The 20,328-nt window shown below is 39.0% G+C and overlaps 1 protein-coding gene and 1 pseudogene across 5 annotated transcripts in view; one reads left to right on the top strand and one right to left on the bottom strand.

Annotated features, from left to right (window-relative positions):
• Positions 1-20,328, bottom strand: part of LOC308689724 (uncharacterized protein) — a 461,468-nt gene that overhangs the window by 9,812 nt on the left and 431,328 nt on the right. For 2 of the 4 annotated variants that reach the window (XR_014030043.1, XM_081363591.1), the window contains exon 3: positions 7,618-7,704. Coding sequence is in view for 3 of the 4 variants with exons in the window: in XM_081363591.1 (XP_081219717.1) it covers positions 7,618-7,704 (87 nt within the window). In the remaining variant the exon portion in view is untranslated. Of the gene's footprint in view, positions 1-7,617; positions 7,794-9,955; positions 10,318-20,328 lie in introns of those variants that run through there. The other 2 variants (XM_081363592.1, XM_081363593.1) reach the window with 2 other exon arrangements.
• LOC308689379 (putative nuclease HARBI1) lies at positions 19,237-20,253 on the top strand (annotated as a pseudogene). Its single transcript has one exon. The product of its transcript is annotated as a putative nuclease HARBI1 (transcript).

Below are 20,328 nucleotides of genomic sequence, written 5' to 3'. Positions count from 1 at the left end.
ACTCGAGTTGAGTCTTGACTGACCAGCTGAAAAGCAGTAGCGTCATCATAAAAGCAAATTAGATGAATGCCTCCTTTCTGGTAGAGCACAACCACACTGGGTCGGAGCCTTCCATTTTCCCAGATCCTCAAACATTGCAGGGCTAAACAACCACTGGTACAGGACAATGCCTAAGGTTGAAGAGACGCTAGTAAGTTCTCTCTCACCTGAATAAACATAGTCCTTGAAAGGGACGACTTTGCCCTTAGGCTGCCTCAAACTGAATAACAACTAGGGCTGGGTAAAAATATCGATTCATCAATGCATTGCAATTATTTGTTTCTCGATTCAATATCGATTCATCAAATCCTATGAATCGATTCAGCCCACCGGCCAGTAGCGGCGCTGTGGGCAACACTCTTGTGAGAACGTTCAGCGTAGTACAAGACGCGCTTTACCAAAACAGCAAGATGACAGACAGCAGCTGCACTCCGTTCAAGCCTGCACCACCAACGTTAAAAGCCGACGTTTGGGCTCATTTTGGATTCCACTGTAAGCCAGGAACAAATGAAGAGGTGGATAAAACCAAAGTGGTCTGTAAGCATTGCCACACCGTTCTTAAATATTGTAACAACACAACTAACTTGCACAACCACCTAGCTCGACACCATGCAGATCTAATGCAACAAAAACAATCCAGCGTGGCTAAGCCAGATGATTCTAAACAGACACAACTCGACAAAGCCTTTCATTGCAAATTTCCTTCAGGCTCCGTTCGTGCACAGAAGATAACGGGATCCGTGGCCGTCTACATCTGTAAAGACTTACGCCCATATAGTGTTGTTGAAAACGTGGGCTTTAAATACATGGTCAACACACTTGAGCCACGGTACGCCATACCTACGCGTAAACACATTGCAGAAGTGGCCATGCCAAAGCTTTACATGGAGGTTAAGACAGAGGTTTTAGAGTCCTTAATGTCGGCGGAAAAAGTGGCGCTTACCTGCGATGGCTGGACCTCCAGAGCGACCGACCCGTACGTAACCATCACGTCTCATTTTATTTCAACTGATTGGGTCCTTGTGTCAAACATCCTGCAGACCAGAGCGCTCTTTGAAAGCCACACAGGGAACAATATTGCTATTGCTCACCGAGTGAATGAATGGGGCTTGAATGACAAAGTGTCAGCAATTGTAACAGATAACGCAGCTAACATGCTACGAGCAGTTGGACTGACAGAGACATTGCACATAGGCTGTTTTGCACATGTCCTAAACTTGGCATCACAGGCTGCTCTCAAGATGCCTGCAGTATCAAGGCTTCTAGGCAGACTGAGGCGGATCTCAACATTTTTCCACCGGAGCACCATAGCCAGCCACGAACTAAAAAAAAAACAGAAACTGCTGGACCTGCCACAGCACAAGTTAGTGACCGATGTACCAACGCGTTGGAATAGTGCATTTGAAATGGTGGAAAGATTTTTAGAACAGCAAGCTGATATCTCTGCTGCACTACTTGCCCCTGAGATAAGAAAACAAGAGAAAGATCTGAGCTCCCTTACAGAGGCAGACATAACAGCAGCAGAGGCTGTTGCACTGGCTCTGAAGCCAATGAAGAAAGCCACCTTAGTCATATCTCAAGAAGGAACCCCAACTCTCTCTGTCATCGACCCTCTGAGGGCAAGACTTCTGGAAGAGATGCATCCGGCCCCGAGTGATCCTGTGATGGTGAAGGAGATGAAATCTGATGTGCATCAGGATCTCCAGAAAAGGTATTTATTATCATTATGACACTTTATTCTAAGACAGTTGTTTTGTCTTATACTAATTTCATAATGATAATTTTTATATTTTTTTGTAATAGGAATGTATTATATTTATTTTAAGGTACACAGGCTTAAAGGAACAACTTTACCTAGCTTCTGCCCTGGACCCACGCTTTAAGGCCCTGCCTTTTTTGACTGATGATGAGCGTGAGGAAGTCTTCGCCCAACTCACTGATAACACTAAGACACTGGCAAATGAAAAAAGCTCAGTAAGTACTGTATAGTGTGAATAAAAACATTATGTATTTTCATTATTAATGATACACTGCAATTATGAATTTAAACCTAGCTATATTGTTATATACACAATTTCGAAAAGGGTGATAACTATTTACAATACAATTCCTTTGCTTTCTCAACAGAGTGGACCAATAAATGCAGAGGCAGAACCAGCTGAGGACTCTGGACCCCCATCCAAGAAGAAAAGAGACTCTTGTGCATTGGCAGATCTCCTTGGGCAGACATATACTCCAGAAGCAGACTCCATAAAAACAAGAGATGATGCAGTAGATGAGGTGATGAAGTACAAAGAGGTAAAACCAGTACCACTCAGCACTAATCCACTCAGCTGGTGGAAGGAACATGAGGTGGAATTCCCTCTTTTGTAATGCCAAGCTAAGCGATACCTCTGTATTCCTGGTAGTAGTGTACCAGATGAGAGAGTCTTCTCAACAGCTGGTGACATTGTCACAGCCAAGAGAAGTGCACTGACGCCTGAGCATGTAGACCAGCTTCTTTTTTTGAACAAAAACCTGCATGTGCACTAGTTTGATAACAAATGCTTCAGAGTTAACATGTTATTGTACTAAAATGTTATGAGTTATGATGGAAATGTCTGTAATGTCCAACATATAGGCACAGTAAATAAGCCAAAAGTTCTCTGATCAGCTGTTCAGTGTTATTTATTGTGTTGACAAAATAGCACTTTGTAATGTTATAATATCTATGGTTGCACTTTTTTGTATGAGTATGCACATTTTGTGCTTCTGTTTACATTTCTTTTATAACTTGAATGTATAGGAATTAGGAAGAAATATACTTTCTACTACTTAGTTACATGCACTTTAGAGGTGTTAATAAAGCACCTGTTTGTTACAGTTGTGGTTTGTATTCAACACATGTACAATATTGTACAGTTTGTTCTGCTAAATAAACCATGACAGGAAACTGGGGTCAATTTGTTCTTAAACATTGGTAATACTGCACACATTATTTAAAAATATACTCAGGTACTTAATTACTTGTGTATTTACTTACTATTGAATCGATATCGAAGCTAAAAAATCAATATCGAATCGAATAGAAGCCTCAAGAATCGAAATCGAATCGAATTGTGAAATTCCTAACAATACCCAGCCCTAATAACAACATTGCTTCCTTTTTGTTGAACTGCTTATAGCTAAATTTAACTTATTTCAAATTGAAGAGATTCACACTGTTAAGGTCACCACACACCAGACGAGAAGCACCGCACCATCGTACACCGGAGTCATCCTTTTCATTATCACTATGCTACTCCACGGTATTTAACTAACTCTAAAGTGTGTTGTGACCTGGTACCTCCAGTAGATGGCAGCACATAGCAGGGAAACATATACTTTTACACTCAGGTTAGTGTATGGGGAAAAAAAATGGAAAAACAAAAGATTAATGGCAAAATGAAAGATTAGAAATGGCTACGTTTATTAGGCCTAGATACATTTTTCCTTTATAGACTATTTTATAGTCACATGGTGACATAGCTACGCCGCTGAAGTAATGGCTGGACTTCAAACAAGACATTTCAGAAAGGTGTTCGCTGTTAGTTTAACTCCCTTTGGGGTGGACTTTGTACTTTGTAAATGCAGATTGTTTACATTAATTATGGGTCATTAACAAATTGTTAATTTTTTCTGTCATGAGACAGATCAATGAAAGACTCCGGAGGTAAAGTAATCATTTATGATCCTTTCAACTTATCTTTGGGTAAGAGGACGTGTTCAGGGAATTTGGCTGTTGAAAATAACATTTAAGGCCACTAAAAGAATGAAATTACTTGAATAAACAGTTTATTTTGATGAATGAGAGTAAAATGTGCTGATATATAAATCTCTGATTTACATGCACAAACAAATATATTATGCACTAAAGTTAAGGTAAAATGAAAAAATGAAAAAAATAAAATAATTCTGGGTCCCATTTAATGAGAAGAATATCCCATACGTGTGCTGCCACATGGAGTTTAGGAGAAGAAACACTCATCCCAGATCAACTTCTGATGCTACATTCACAACTACTACATCTACACTAATCCGAATACACTTGAAAACACCGCCCGTCCACATTGAGACTGCGGTCTTCTCCTGCGAAAAGTAATATGAGTATAGTAAATAGCATGAGTAAGGTAAATAGTAAAGTAGTAGGCCATGGAAAACCGCTTAACTGTTAAAAGGACAAGATATTGCAGCAGACATTCAAACGGATTTTTATAACGAATATAGGACTGACCTGAAGGAAAATGTTATATCTACTGTAAATGCAGGTATATTCGGTTACTCGATCTCTCACAATCAGGGTTCCCACACCTTGGGTAACTTCAAATTCAAGGAGCTTTTGAAGACTTTCCAGGTCACAGTTACACATTTCACGTGAGAGCAAGGTTACATCATGTTACATGTTAATGTAAGATACATTGTTACAATTTTCATGCGTCAAACAACTATGCAAAAAAGCTTCTCTTTTTTGGCCATATGACAGAGATCTGATATTCTATTTGTCGTATTTCTGTTTTGCATAAAACTGAAGAATATTCGGTATTAACTTTTGCATGGATTTTATTGAAAAGAGCTTAGGCTCATGAAACCAGAAGTTTTAAAGGTGCACTGTGTAATTTTTAGCGGCATCTAGTGGTGAGTTTGCAAGTTACGGTGGATGACAGGAAAATATTGTTTACTTAATTATTCATTAAAACTATACGTTATTGTGAATATCATTGTTACTTGTTCATCATTGTGTCAGTGTTTTATTCGCTGACTTTAGCTAACTTCTTTGCACGAACAACAACAGTGACGAAATGAGTTTGCCTGTTTAGGGTTCCTGTAGAAAGAAATGGCTCATTCTAAGGTAATAAAAACATAACGGTTCTTTATGAAAGGTCTTTATACACCACTGAAAATATAGTTATGTATGATATTTCATTTCTGTCAACAGATCCTCCTAAATATTACTCAATGCACCTTTAAGATATATGAATATGCTTTTAAGTTTTTCTTGCCTCATGGGTTTACATTATCTTAACAAGCAAAGCAATTCAACATTGCATTACATCAAATATTTGGGCAACCGATTATCACAAATGTTTTATGTTCATTGAACACAATGTACAAGTCCTATCCGGATGTTAATTGTTTCTCATGTCTGTAAAAATAAATTTGCACCATGCATGGCACCTCAGTGATAAAACTCATGCATTCAGATGACGATTTATCGACGGTGAAGTCCACGAACACCAACACAATTTACACGAGATAAAAATTAAGATGCATGGTTTGTATTTTTTAATGTTGTGTATAATAACCTACATATTTTAAAATTGGATCATATATATTGCTGTCACAATAACAGCCCATTTCAAATGTTTACGTGCTTTTTTCTCTTACTCCTTTTTGTTCGCTGAGGTGGAGCGGGTAATGAAATATTTCTTGTAAATACTTTACAGCATTTCAGTAATAAAAAAGTACATCTTTAAAATTACAGTTAAGCGCAACAGTTATCGTACGTATGGTGATCGGCAGAGATCAAAATGGATTTAAACTGTGAATTTTGAAGTGATCTCTTCTTATAAACTCAGAGATGTGGATTCGGACAGCAATTAAATCACCACACGACCTTGGTGTTTTTCCCAAAAAAATTACGCGGGTGTTGGGAGAAAAACTCTGACATTCTGGATTCGGTCAGCAATAAAATCACAGACCAACACCTGTAAATTATGAAAATACCTTACGACCCCATGAGAAACAATTACTGTCCGAATAGGGCTACTGACATATATGGGTTTGGTGTAAGCACTGAAAACATATCACAATATAGTGCAGATCAAATACATTATAAAACATTCCAAATATCTTGAAATTTGCATTTTCCAGGCATCACGTTTCAGCCTATTTTTGCAATGTTTCACGGTGTGTCTGTGAAACGTTGAGGTACCATCGTAGTAGTTTTGTGCGTGCATGAAGTCATGGCAACGTATAACACAATGAACCTCACGTGGGAAACACTTAACGTAATGCATAAATGCGCGTAACTGAAGTAAATCAAAGTGTTGGCGAAATAACACATTAGCGGACCGGAGGGAATAATATGGCATTTTTTCCAGAAAACTTATTGCACAAAATAAGACTTTCAAGGACCTGTATCTATGAATGTTTATTTTCAAAAACTTTCCAGGGCACTGAAAAAAAAAAAATTCAGATTCACAAAGGATTTTTCAAGGACCCGTGGGAACCCTGCACAATACTTTACTCTATAAGCTTCAATGAACAATATCAATGAGAACATATGTTTAAGTTTCTAAAAGAGTGGTTGCTGGCAGTGTGTTGTGTAGTGATACATAGAACCGTTGGGTGAAGCGGTAGTAGCCGTTTTTTATCGTGAATAAAACAGCTATTAAACCAATCAGAATCAAGGACTGGAACTAACTGTTTGATAACTTTTAATATTGCTTGATTGAATATTTCCTGCTATCATTTGGGGTTTAAAGTTAATATTTAACAATTATTAAAATTAACAATTTTTCAGCTACTTCAATATTATAATTTAATGTCATAACAAATACCCAATGTGGAAGTGGGATCTTCTGGGCTGCACTCAAAGGGATAGTTAACCCAAAAATGAAAATTAGCCCATTAGACGGTGGGCCAAGTCCGTTTACCCCCCAGAGTCGTTTCCAGCCCTTTTATCATGGATGGATGTGCTTTGATGGACTTCCAAAAAAATATACCCATTGACTCCCATTATAAAGTATGGAGAGTCAGGACATTTTTTAATAACTCCGGATTGTATTCGTCTGAAAGAAGAATGTCATATACACCTAGGATGGCTTGAGAGTGAGTAAATCATGGGCTAATTTTCATTTTTGGGTGAACTATCCCTTTAAAGGCAGCATTAGTATTTTTCTGGTCATGTGATCAGCATGTCTGTCCTGCTGAGGGACCTGCTCCGTTTCAAATAAAACCGCTTTAAAGGTGCAGTCTGCAATCTCCCAAAATCGTTGTTGACGAATGTTGATATTTGAAATCAACCCAAACAAACCCACTCTTCTCGTCATTGCTCCGTCTCCAAAATTCACTAACACTTTATCACCCGCAGAAACAATGCAACTTCAGCACCCGTTTTCAGCCCTTCACATGTAGGTCTCTCTAGCACTGGAAAGCTTCATATTATATAAATACATAATTATATATTGAATGAAGCTTTAATATAAACGTGGGTCCTAGAGCTCTTGCCTGATTATTACTCTTCGTTTTTCAGTGATATTCCTGTGAGATATTCTCTTTTGTATTGTCTCTCATCTCACTTTCAACAGTCTTTCTTCAAATTTCCCCCTTGCTTGTTCTTTCTCCTCCACCATCATACGCCCCCTAATGCTGATTGGCTACATGTTTGTTTTGGTGCTCGGTACGAAAACTTTTCAACAGTGTTTTTGAGAAATCAATTATTGCACCTTTAATTAGGACACTCATATGATTCTTCAAAAAATTATAATTCATTTCTGTAGAGCTGGACCTTTTAATGAGGATCAAATGACTGAGTTCAGCTTTGAGAATGAAACCAACCTGTTTGTTCCTCAGTTTCTTCTTGTTTCACACTGAACACTTCTTTAATCTTCATGTCTTCACTCTCCTCTTTAATAAACGCCACATCTTCACTCTCCACTTTAATAAACGCCATCTTTAAAATAGTGTCACGTGGATCTCAGTCGCTTCACCAGGAGTTTTTCTTTGTGTTTGTCCTGTTTAAGATGAGAATAATTAACAGAAAGAAAAATAAATCCACACTAATCGTCCCAATCAGCTCTCTAGTTCAGTAGTCCTTAAATGAACTGATTAGATACAAAAAAAAAAAAAAAAAAACCCTCAAAACTGGGACTAGCCTACAATTTCATAAAATAAGGCAAATTTAGGCCACTTAATACTTAGTTATGCTTAACATTAGATATTTAAGGATGTGTAGATTACATTTAATAGATAACATTTGCAGTTGGTTTGTTAAAGGTGAAAATATGATGCTATTTTCAAAGATCATTATTTTGTGTATTTAGTGTAATAGAATGTTACCATGTTTTAATGTAAAAAAAAACACATATTTCACATACTGTGCATTATTCTAGCTCCTCTAAGCCCCATCTTTCTAAAACGCGCCGCATTCTACAAAGCCTCTCCTTCCGAAATGCGTAGTGTGCTCTGATTGGCCAGCTGACCCAGTGCGTTGTGATTGGACGAACACCTCAAGCGTGTGTTGGAAATGTTATGCCCCTTACCCTAATCGCAAGCTTCAGCTTCCAAAGCAATTAAAAAAGACAGTTAATCATGTCATCAGTTTTACCATATAAGTTTGAGCCCGAGTCGGATTCTGAAAATGCAGATTACCAAGCCGAAGCCGATCGATCAGTTTGTCATCTATTCAACAAGTTATAAACAGAGAATAGAGGATACTATGTTTGTACACATAAATCCATCTCTGCACTTTTGATCGCAAAAACAACAAACAATATACTTGCATGCTAGCGCCAGATTGCCCTAGCAAAAGTTGGAATTATCCCTTTTTTTTTTTTTTTTAGATATAGCCTAGCCTTTGTGCACAGCCGGTCTTTTACTCTCCCAGGTTCAGAAAAATACGCTGCACACACACGAACATTTAGGTTTGTACTGATCTGGATATACTAGCTTATGGCAGACGGCCGTATGCAAGTTGACTTCCGCCAAAGGAGTAAACCCTTGAACTTGACGCACAACTTAATTGGCGTAAATCGATGCATATTTTAGTCGTTAAAGTTTTAAATATGGATTTTTTTTTCTTACACGAATACATCGCTTCACTTCAGAAGGCCTTTATTAACCCACTGAGATGCGTGGATCACTTTAATGATGAATAGATGCGCTTTGATGGACTACCAAAAGACATAGGCTACACCCATTCACTGCATTATAAAGCTTGGAAGACCCAGGACATTTTTTAATATAACTCCGATTGTAGGCTATTCGTCTGAAAGAAGAATGTCATATAGGCACCTACAGGGTGCCTTCAGGGTGAGTAAATAATGGGCTAATTTTTCACCCATTTTTGGGTGAACTATCCCTTTAAGAGGCCCATCTATCACTGTTTTCCATGTTCGTCGAGTTAGTTTCTGGAGTAAATATATAGGCAATAATCTGTGTGTTTACACAGCCTTTTTAAAAAATGGCGGGTGCTGGTGTTTCACGTGTGTTCGGCCAATCAGCGAACACTAACGTCGCGGATAGTTCCTATAGTGCTGGTTTAGACCCTACTCTGAAGTAGAAGCTAAATTTGTACGCCAAATTCCAGGTACTTTCGCCAATAGTTCTAGAAACTATGAAAAGGTTCCTCCGATGCGAAAAACCCTTGTTACTCTCTGGGCTATTAAAAAGAAAAGCTGAACATTAGTTCACAAATAATATTGTTTAAATGGTTACTGCCTTTAGTTCTAATTTCATAATAAATGTTAAAATGTGTAAAAATACTAACTTGTTGAAATGTATAGGCCTACTTGGTTTTAATAAATAGTAGAACACTACATAATTATTGCAAAAAAAGAAAATAATTTGTTTTTGGTTTCACTTTTTTATGTAATGTTTTTATGTAGGCTAAGGCCACAGTATAAAAATGTGAGGACTATGCTTCCTCATTTTAAAACATCACCACTGGTTTAAACATGTAAGTTTTGATTATATTCTAGATAAACAATGTGATTTGTATGTGTATGCTATATGCATTTTAAATTTGAAAGTACAGTAAATTACAATATTCATGTTATATTTGTGCGACCGCGTCGCAATGTGTGCCAAATGAGCGATTATTGTCAGTGCTGTTCATTTCAACGGATCGGCCCTATCCCAAGCTCAGGGAGTAGTGAACACTGCACAGGGAACTCACCTTTAGTTCACGTTCAGTTTTGAAAAGCTCCGTTTCTGCTTCTCTGCTTGGCAGTGGCCGAAATTGCTTTTACTATAAACTGATTCACGATATAGGGAACAAAACGAGACGCAACTTTTTGTGAATGCGCTTTGTTCATAAATGAAAGCATCACAATGTTATATGAAATTATAAGTAATTCACTTTGCATTCCTTGTAAAAACTATACGATCGATTGAACTGTTTGTACGGATTTAAACACCTTACATCCTTAAAAATACAAACCTCACTACAGTCGTATCACAACAGATGCATGGTCGTGGCGCCTCCTAATGACGTCACATCGCCAGACCAAAATAAAAGTCCTGTCCACAACCTGGTGTGTCTAAAAATCACAGATTAATCGATATACATACAAAATGTACAAAACGTGTATATCTTATATAAATATAAATGTATATATTAATCTTCTGCTCACCAAGGCTGCATTTATTTTATCCAAAATACACCAAAAACAGTAATCTTATGAAATATTTTTACAATTTAAAATAACTATTTTTCTTTTTCTATTTTAATATATTATAAAATGCATTTATTCCTCTGATGGCAATGCTGAATTTTCAAGCATCATCAATCTTCAGTGTCACATGATCCTTCAGAAATCATTTTAATGTGCTGATTTGCTGCTCAATAAACATTTATTATAATGATCATGTATAATGTTACAAAAGATTCACTTCATGGATGTGCAGCCAACAAATCTGCAGCAACTGTGTAATGCCATCATGTCAATATGGACCAACATCTCTGAAGAATGTCTCCAGCACCGTGTTGAAGTTATGCCATGAAGAATTAAAGGGGTCATATGATGGTTCTAAAAAGAACATTATTTTGTATATTTGGTGTTTATGCAGTTTTAGGTAAAAAAAATAATAATAATTATTATTATTTTATACATACTGTACATTATTGTTGCTCCTCTGTCCCCCGCCTTAAGGGTACCTGAAACCGCCTGAAACGCATAGATTTTTACAAAGCTCATCGTTCTGAAAAGTGCGGTGTGCTCTGATAGGCCAGTGACCCAGTGCATTGTTATTGGCCCAAAAACCTTAAACAGAAATGTCACGCCCCTTACCATATTTGTAACATCAGCTCCCAAAGCAATAATGACAGATGATAATGTCATTACTACCTTATCAATTTGAGCCCGAATCTGTTCTTATCAGAGCAGGACTCTGTTCTTTATGAACATCTTGATTTTTTTTAAGAACTCATCAAGAAAGAAATGCTTGTATTCTCTTTACTACACAACATACATGACACTGTTTTCAACAAAAAAAGGAAAACTTTTTTGCATTTCGGCCGCTCATTTACACTGTGTTTTGGGGACCTGAAAACACACACTTTATAATAAAAAATGAAAATGTGCGCTGGGTTAAGCTGTGCTGTTGGGCTGCTACAAAACCGCAATGAACTGAAGAAATTCTTGGAAAGTACATGTTTTGAACACCTGCCAAACTGAAGAGAATGGCACCATATGCCTTGCATTTTATGCTAGACTGGCAAGAGAAAATAAGCATGGCTAGCAAGCATAGTTTCTTACACAATGTGTATACAATATGAATAAAACACTTTGTCAAATTATAATTGAAAGGATTATTATTGCAGCTTCCATTAGTGTCTGAAATTTGTATCTAACAAACTATAAATGAGAAACACTGAATAGTTGTGATATTCAAAAAGCACTGAGCACGTGTAAAAATCTTTAACTTCAAATAAGACCTTATTATTGCTTTGAACGATTTAATGTTGCAAAAAATGTGTGCCAGTAAGAAATACATTGAAATAATACATCAAGAAAATGGCTTATTGTAAATTACTGGTTGTGATTTTTCTATGAACACAGGTTTGAAGCTAAACAAGGCCAAAACAGCCCAGATGCCCTTCTGATAGACGTCTCTGAACAGTGATGGATTGGTGTAGAAATTGTCTACATAGAGCTTGTAGCCTGTTTACAAGATCTGCCACCAACACCATCACTGCTGAATAGATGATTTCTGTTTGAAGTTGAGGTGAGCCATGAACAGTTGACTAAAGTGTGTGAAGCACAATCTAATCAAAGCACTACACTTATTGCCAATTTTGTTATGCGAATGATTTTAATGCAAACATTAGTTTTTGTTTGCTGGTCTACACACAGTATGCTATCAAAGTAAAAAGAAAATTACAGTCATTTTCAGTTAATGGCCAAAAGTATTTGAGCAGTTGTACGACAGGAGTAAAAGTATGATGAAGATGGTTAATGCTATTATCCCATCCCCCAGGGCCATGCCCAGACCAGACCGCCTGACACCCCAACACCTAAGATGGTACTTAAAGGCTGCAGGAAGGGTCGTCCCATGCAGTACGACCACATTGTGATCATGTTGGATGGCCAGTTAATTACAGAGGACAGCGAGGACATTATATACATACAGAGGCACTGGGCCTCGTCTATACAGTATGGTTCTATAGACAAATGTGCTATAAAGCTTCTTAAGTGTTATGTAGACCTTATGTAGCCCCGCCCCTTTTCAGCGCTGCGCTCATTGTCTTTTGTCTCCCGGTTTGTATTTTCACGGCTGAACGGCTTGTTTTAAAAATCTAAATCTAAAATCTACTGACATTTGTTAAGACATCTGCTTTAAGCATTACAATGCTTGTGAAAACTTTCGTTAACTCTACAATAAGTAATTCAATAAAAAATTTGGCATTTCACACAATCAAGGTAATTTATTTATTATACAAGTTTGTAGGTCCTTCATGCTACTCGCACAGAACTTATAACAGATAATTAAATGTATATTAGAATATGTAAGCATAAAAATAAAACAATATATACAATTATTTATATACGTACATACTGTATAGCCAGACATACTTATTACACCCATTAACCTGTTTTGTGACTTTTTAATCAGATTTCTGCAAGCAAATATGCAGAAATTCATGTATGTACAACACAGTTAACTCAGTTCAATTTCACGGAAAATGGGTGTTTGTAAATTTGTAAGACACACACACACACTTTAAGTATCTTGTTGATATTTTGTTTGAACTGGTATGGAATGTGGTCCAAAATGTGAAACAATTTCAGTCGCTGAATTGAACGCTCCACATGTATCCTAGTAACTGTCTATTGACAAGGAAAGACGGGATGTTCAGGGAAACTCCCTCTGGCAAAATGTCCCATTTGCGAAGCCCTTGTCTGCCATAACCATATCACCTGGTTGTAAATTTTGGAGAAGTCAGCTGTTTTTGCCTTGTCTGAGGCACTCCTACCATACAGGTCACTGGCACAGGTAATAACTCTGTTAGGCGCAACACCGATTAAAGCCTTAAGTATGGTCCGTCCTTTGTACTGGCTGTACAAATGACACTGTGTATCAAGCCTCTCTGTGTTAGAGACGGCAACCTCTGTGCAGTTGAGCACCATCCTATAGTTAGGGAAGGGCTGGAAGCAGTCTGGCAGCGATGCTTGATTCTTGGCTGTGGAGGAGGGGATGTTGTTCTCAAGCAAATCGACATACAAAACGTCAAACAGGGCACTAATGATGGTGATTAAGATGTTGGTTACTGTGTCTGTGCTACAATTTAACCTTGTTGCAAGGTCTATGTGGCCACAATAAAATCTAAGCTTCATTAAGGTCAGGAGCAATTGATCAACTAGGGGCATTACATCATTTGGACAGTCCAATCAGAATAATATTGTAGCTTGAAATTAGAAAGAAGCACTTCCAAAAACAGGAGAGTGGAAAGTCGCAGAGAAAGAGGACACAGCACTGCAGCATGTAAAAAAGCGAGCGAAAGCGGTAGGTAGGTAGAGAGGACCCGGCCTTTGGACCCGGAAACAGTATTATCGGAGAGTGGTTACGTCTCGACTTAACAACCGGTTAGGGACTTGTCCTGCCATGGTATCAAATTCTCATGTTCGATAATTGCTGAAGCTTTTTGTCAAAGGGTGACTAAAAGCGGAACCTTATTGGCGGAAGTTGTGTACGGGGAGCGCTTCCGGCGAGACACGGGACCGGTTCCGGGAAAACGCGGAAGCAGGGAGAAACAATGAGAGAGAGGTGACGAGCGCGATTGTTGTCAGCTGTGCGGCAGAGAAAGATCCCGAAGGGCGATTGGACCATGAGGAACATAAAAGAGGTTGACATTGAGAGGAACGGAGGAGAGTGGGGGAGCGAGGAAGGATTGGGAAGGGGCGCACGCAGCAGGTGAGAGAAAGAGAGAGAGGCCGAAGCAGCGGAGGGAGGCCGCGGGGAAGAGAGAGAGAGAGAGAGAGAGAGAGAGAGAGAGAGGACCTCGGCTGGCTTGCTGTTGTAAGCCTTGGTTGCACTGTGAGTCTGTTGAATTGCAGTTTTATTGTGGAAATGAGCATGAGTGAAACCTTGCAGTGTGTTGGTAAATAGACGTGTGTGGGAATTGTGTTTCTGCTGTTCACTCGCAGTCACAGCTGTTTATTCCTCTCCCCGTCTGAGCCCTGTTGAAGAAGAGAACGCTGAAGAAGAGAACGCGGAAGCTGTGAATTATGTTCATTCCTCTCTCTGTCTGAAACTGCTGAGTTACGTTCATATTATGTTCATATCTCTCTCTGTCTGAGCCCTGAAGAAGAGAACGTGGAAGCTGTGAATTATATTCATTCTTCTCTCTGTCTGAGCCCTGAAAAAGAGAATGCTGAAGAGACTTAAGACTGTTTTTAGCATTTAATAAAGAACATATTTATTTTTAATTCTGTGTCTGCCTCCTTCGTGCCCACGGTCAGCTACTCAGGGGCGGTACGCAAGCTAGGGGTGGGCGGCCCGCTGGCGCTCGCCTGTGACATTTTCTCACGGTATTGTCACAATATTGAAATATGTTGCAAAAAAAAAAAAAACTTTACCATACTATAAACAGGTTTCATAACTTTTTTTTCTGATAACAAAAATAACTGAACATTTAGATACAGTAAAATGCCAGTAAACTAGTACACTGGTTAAAGTACAAAAGAAATGTAAAGAACAATAGGTATCATTTTTTAAATAAGGTCTCATTAGTTGGTCAAGATAATGATGATGAGTTTGATTTGGCAGAGGAGTGAAGCATATAGATTATGATGATGAGTTTGATTTGGCAGAGGAGGGAAGCATAAAGATTATGATGATGAGTTTGATTTAGCAGAGGAGGGAAGCATCAATAGTGGGGTTGAAAGTGTCAGTGATATTGAGAATGAGGAACCAAATATCTTACAAGATAGAAAAAGTGTTGTCTCTACAGGTGAATTGCTGAAGCTCTTTCGGGTGTGCCATTGGGAATGTTGTGGCAAATGTTTGGTGAGGCCACCAAGAGTCTTTAAATGTGGATTTGGCCTTAGGATAACCACAGAATGTATAGACCCCTTCAATGTTTGTAAACATCGAACGCCTAGGTTGGGTGCGTGCGCAGCATGGGGTCAGAAAAATGATGCGGCTAATAGACCGCCATATTGTGTCAAGGGTATGCACTGTCTTTGCCATCACAGGAACGGGAACAGAACCATAATAAACTTGTTTTAGCTAATGGCGATTGTCTGCCTGATTAGAGTCCTGCACGGGTTCGGACGGGTGACGGTTTTGCTCAAACCTTGTGAAAAATATCCAACTGTGTCGGGTCGGACACGGGGGAAATACGGGTCTAAACACGGGTTTAAAACAATCACATGCAAACGTAAAAATATATTCATATTTTTAGGAACACGTCTACAAAAATATGCCTGTATTTCAAGTTGATAAAATAATTTAAAATCCACATCAGTTTATTTGCCCACGCCCTCCCAGGATCTTTCACTTTTAAAAATGCATCATAACCGCGCGCGACCTGCTTGCAGTCGTCGAGATGGATGCTGAGGAGTTAAAGAGAAGAATAGCTAGTGGAGATTGTAAAGTTGTCGACAGTCATCAAAAATCAAGTCCAGTGTATGGGAGAAATTTGGAGTTATCTGAAGAAAATATTGTGAACGGCTTATTTGCTGCATGCATTTTCGTGTTGGATAGCCGCAAATGTGGATCTTCATCGCAGAGGAACCACGCAGATAACTGTGGTAACAAACCAAACAGTTCTATTGAACAGTACTTTTTCAAATTTAACACTAAGTATGTGTATTTTTTTATATAATAAACGGGCAGACAGGGACAATGCTACGATCAAAGATGCTTGTGTTTGTAGTGTTATTGTGTTATATGACAGTTATTGTGACAACTGTAGCGTTTACGACTCTGGGTAAATATGAATTAGCTCAAGAATATGGGGAATCTTGGGAATATTAATATTTATGACTCATGGTCATAATTCATAAGTCGCATGTACATTTATTTTATCAATTATCGAGATTACCTTGTTCTATAACTGTCTGACCAACATTTAATTCGTCCAGCGAAACAAATGTAAAATCATTACAGTCAAGAAGAGGTATTCACAAACTTCAAGAGAGTTTCATGTCCTGGCCACGGACATCAAACTTCCTGAGTTTATTAATTAAAACTACTCAAGTAGTCTATATTTCGAGCTTTGTAGCTTATAGTTGGATCTTTTAAAGTTTCATTGACTTATAAGGTGGATTTCCAAACACAGAGGCAGTGAAAAGTATTTATGAATTTTAATAAATGCAAAACTAGAGATTATATGAGCTACGAATATAAACGTACGTAAAAATGCAAACAATAAACAAACAACATATAACCAAACAATAACATAATTGATCAGAATGAAATGAAAGAAAGAGAGAAAGAAAAGAGAAGAGGAAAAGCTAGTAATTGTTACATACAGAAACCTAAAAGCCGGACCCCAGGAAAGCAGCTTTTATCAGATAAATATAGGCCTACTTGCAAGTCTGTTCTCTGTTTGGTTGATGCTGAAAGCGCGGACGAGGTCCTGTTTCGACTGCGTCTTCCGGTGTCGCGGGAAGCTTGAAAAGGCTCACTGAAATGTAACGTTACCGAGAAAGTTCGTCTTCATCTTCCTTGAAGGAAGAGGCAAGATATAACTTAGTTGCAAAGAACGGCAGCTACGACTCGAACATGTGTTCGTCCGAGGAGAAGACTAAGGCCTTCTTCAGATGATCCTTGGAGAAGCGCTGCCGGGGAGGAGAGGAGGAGGTCAGAGCTGTCGAAGAGAGAAGAGGAGATCGAAGAGAGAAGAGAGAGAGGAAACTGAAGGTTTGGACTTTTATCAGTGTCCCATGTACCGCCCCCCTTCTTCGTGAAGGACGAATCAGCTGTCGAGATCTTTCAAGCGGGAAGATCCTTTGTTCGTTTGGATCTCCTGGCTCGAGTTACAGGGACGATTGACTTGAACCTTCCAGTTCCAGAAATATGAAATGTGTAAACAATGTATATTACTGCATTCTGCTATTGGAATTTGGCTCTGTTATGTTGAGAGAATTCCATCAGACACATCACATGAAGGTTGTAGAAATGCAAAGTTACAGGAGATATGCAGAATTATACACATTTAAAGTTTTGATTAACACATGACAAAATCGTAGACACCCCAATATGACATGGTCATAACAAAAGGCACCTCAGAAATATATCACCATTTTGGTAATGTCCTATGTGGGTAAGTCAATGGGAAATCTGTGTGTGTGTGTGTGGTGCGTTTGGGACGTGACTCGCTGGAATGTTAGTTTTCCTGGGTTGTAAAGTTTTATGGTCTGAGGTAGGGTTACCACAGGACACTATTGAGGAACTTCTTTCATGAACCTTCAGAATTAAAGATTTTACTCTAGCAAGTCACACCTCTATTATAAATTTGTAATGAATGGTAAAATGAAATTTTACTATGTGGAAGTCCATATATGGAAATGTGCTTCAGTTGCATCTCGTGGTGGGTTTCTGGTTGAAAGTCCACGAGTGTGTGTGTGTGTGTGTGTGTGTGTGTGTGTGTGTGTGGAATGTCACGAGGCTGTAAAGTCACAGGAAGTCCATGCTGAAATGGGGGTTTTAGAGGAGATTGTCCAGAACAGGTTTCCTTTTGTGACTAAAATGTCCCTCTGGGGAGCACCAGATTGCCATTTTGACATGTCCAAGCAGACTTAGTGACGCCGTGGACAGACCCGTTGTCTAAAAAGACAACGAAGGATGTGTTTGGAAACAAGGAATTACTAATTGGAACAGCATGTGACCGCATGTCAGGCATTGTCGCTACACAGCAAAGGTATAGTTAAGCCCTGGTAAGTAAACAAACGTTTTCTGTAAACTGTAGACTGGTTTAATAGTTAGGTGAAGTTCGATATCTGGCATTAATTGTGACCTGTGTCATGCTACTTAGCAGATAGCAGTATCTATCTGAACCATAGACTGTAAAAAAAAAAATAGATCTGAACAGATGTCGTCTATTTTTTTTTTTAAACGGATGAGATCCTGCAGGAATCCTGAAAAACTTGACTCAACAACTGGTGTGATTTTCACAGTCCACGACGCAACAAGTAGGCATTTTTTCTTGACGAGAAATTCTCTGGTTAACACACAATTCAATGGGATAGAATGAACTTTCTGACCCCGACATGCGCACTGCGAACTTAGAATTTTCCTGTGACGTCAACCGTGAAGGGGTCTATTGATGGCCATTATTATATCTGTCATTCTCAGCCATTAGTTGGAGGAATTATGGAATGCAATGTTTCTGTCCCTGCGGCTATATTTGTCACTGGAAACGAGTGTAGTCCATTCATGGAGGTGTGTGACACCATTGGTCTGACAACCATCTCAAAAAGTCAGTGGAGGTGTGTGATAGTGGTTCAACATACAGAAGGGCTGTCATCCCAGAGGTCAACAATGCCTGGATAGTACACAATGAGGCTCAACTGAGCACTTCATGTTATGAGCCGGTAATGTTGTCAGGAGACTGCAGATATGACAGCCCAGGTCATAATGCTATTATTTGGACATTAAGTCAACGTTTATGGTGGCACAGGAAACTGTAAAAGTGACAGAGGTGAGGAACAGTTATTGACTTGGGGTGGATGGTTTGGAGAAGTGCCTTTCCAAGTTAGGAGATTATGGCCCAGTTTCACAGACATGGCTTAAGCCTAGTCCCAGACTAAACTGCCCACTTGAGCTGTCTTAACTCAAAGCGACTTGCACAGATATATATTAAAATAGTCAAAGATTTAGCCTGTTCTGGATTAAACAAAGCCGATTGCAAGAGGAAGGATTATAGCTAGTCTATGACTAAATTGAATCTTAAATTAATCCTTCAAAGAGGCAGGTTTAACTCCTGCTTAGTACTGTTTGTGAGGGAGCATGGAATATTTGGAATATCTAAATGAAAACCAACATGCACAACAGAGGCCAGCCAGAGTACTTGTGGATAGGAGTGATCCATTACATTACTTTGATGACACAGCTTTTCAAGACCGCTTTCGTATGTCCAAGGAAAATGCAGTGGAGATAATATCTTTGCTTGAGCCTAGACTTTCCTGTCTGTCTCTGAGAGGAAGGCCTTTTCCCATTTCTCTCCAAGTTCTGCTCACACTGAGGTTTTTTGCGTCCGGGACCTTTCACCGTGAAACTGGTGATTTGTGTGGTGCCAGTGAAGCAACTGTGTGTAGAATAGTTCACAAAGTCAGCAGAGCCATTTGTGAACTGAGGAGTATTTACATAAAGTTTCCTGATGCTGCTGACCAAGCCAAATATAAAGTGCAATTCTATGAATATGGGCACTTCCCAGGTGTCATTGGCTGTATAGATGGATGTCATGTTCCTGTCAAGTGTCCATCAACCCCTGATGCTGAGGAGTACAGGAACCGTAAGAACTGGTTTTCTATCAACGTTCAGGGTGTATGCACACCTAATTTAGAGTTTTCAAACATTGTTGCGTGCTGGAAAGGTTCAACTCACGATTCAAGGATTTTTGTCAACTCTTCATTATGTGCTCAGTTTCAGACTGGACAGTATAGTGGACTTCTACTTGGTGACAGTGGATATGGTCAGAGTAACTTTTTATTCACTCCATACATAAATCCCACAACAGCTGAGCAGCATAGATACAACAAGAGGACAAGAGGCATGGTTGAACGCATGTTTGGAATATGGAAAAATCGATTCCAGTGTTTACGTAATACACTTCGCTTCAGGCCAAGGAGATGCTGCAAGGTCATCATTGCTACAGCGGTGCTGCACAACTACCTGAAGTAGCGCTGCTGTCCTGATCCTCCAATGGAAGATGACGATGAAGCAGATGTGCCCATGACTGAGGCAGCCAGTGACCAACGAGAACTTGCACACAGAGTTGCTTTCACATTGCAGCACTTCAGCTAGATGAGATGTATTTCAATATGGAATGTATTCATTATGCCTTATTTTGCCTTGATAATTTTTGTTCTGTACAAAATT

Source organism: Scardinius erythrophthalmus (genome assembly GCF_964197995.2).
Source record: "Scardinius erythrophthalmus genome assembly, chromosome: 4".
In the NCBI taxonomy this organism is placed as follows: Eukaryota; Metazoa; Chordata; class Actinopteri; order Cypriniformes; family Leuciscidae; genus Scardinius; species Scardinius erythrophthalmus.
Note: the sequence above shows the minus strand (reverse complement) of the source record. Positions and strands in the feature narration are given on the sequence as shown.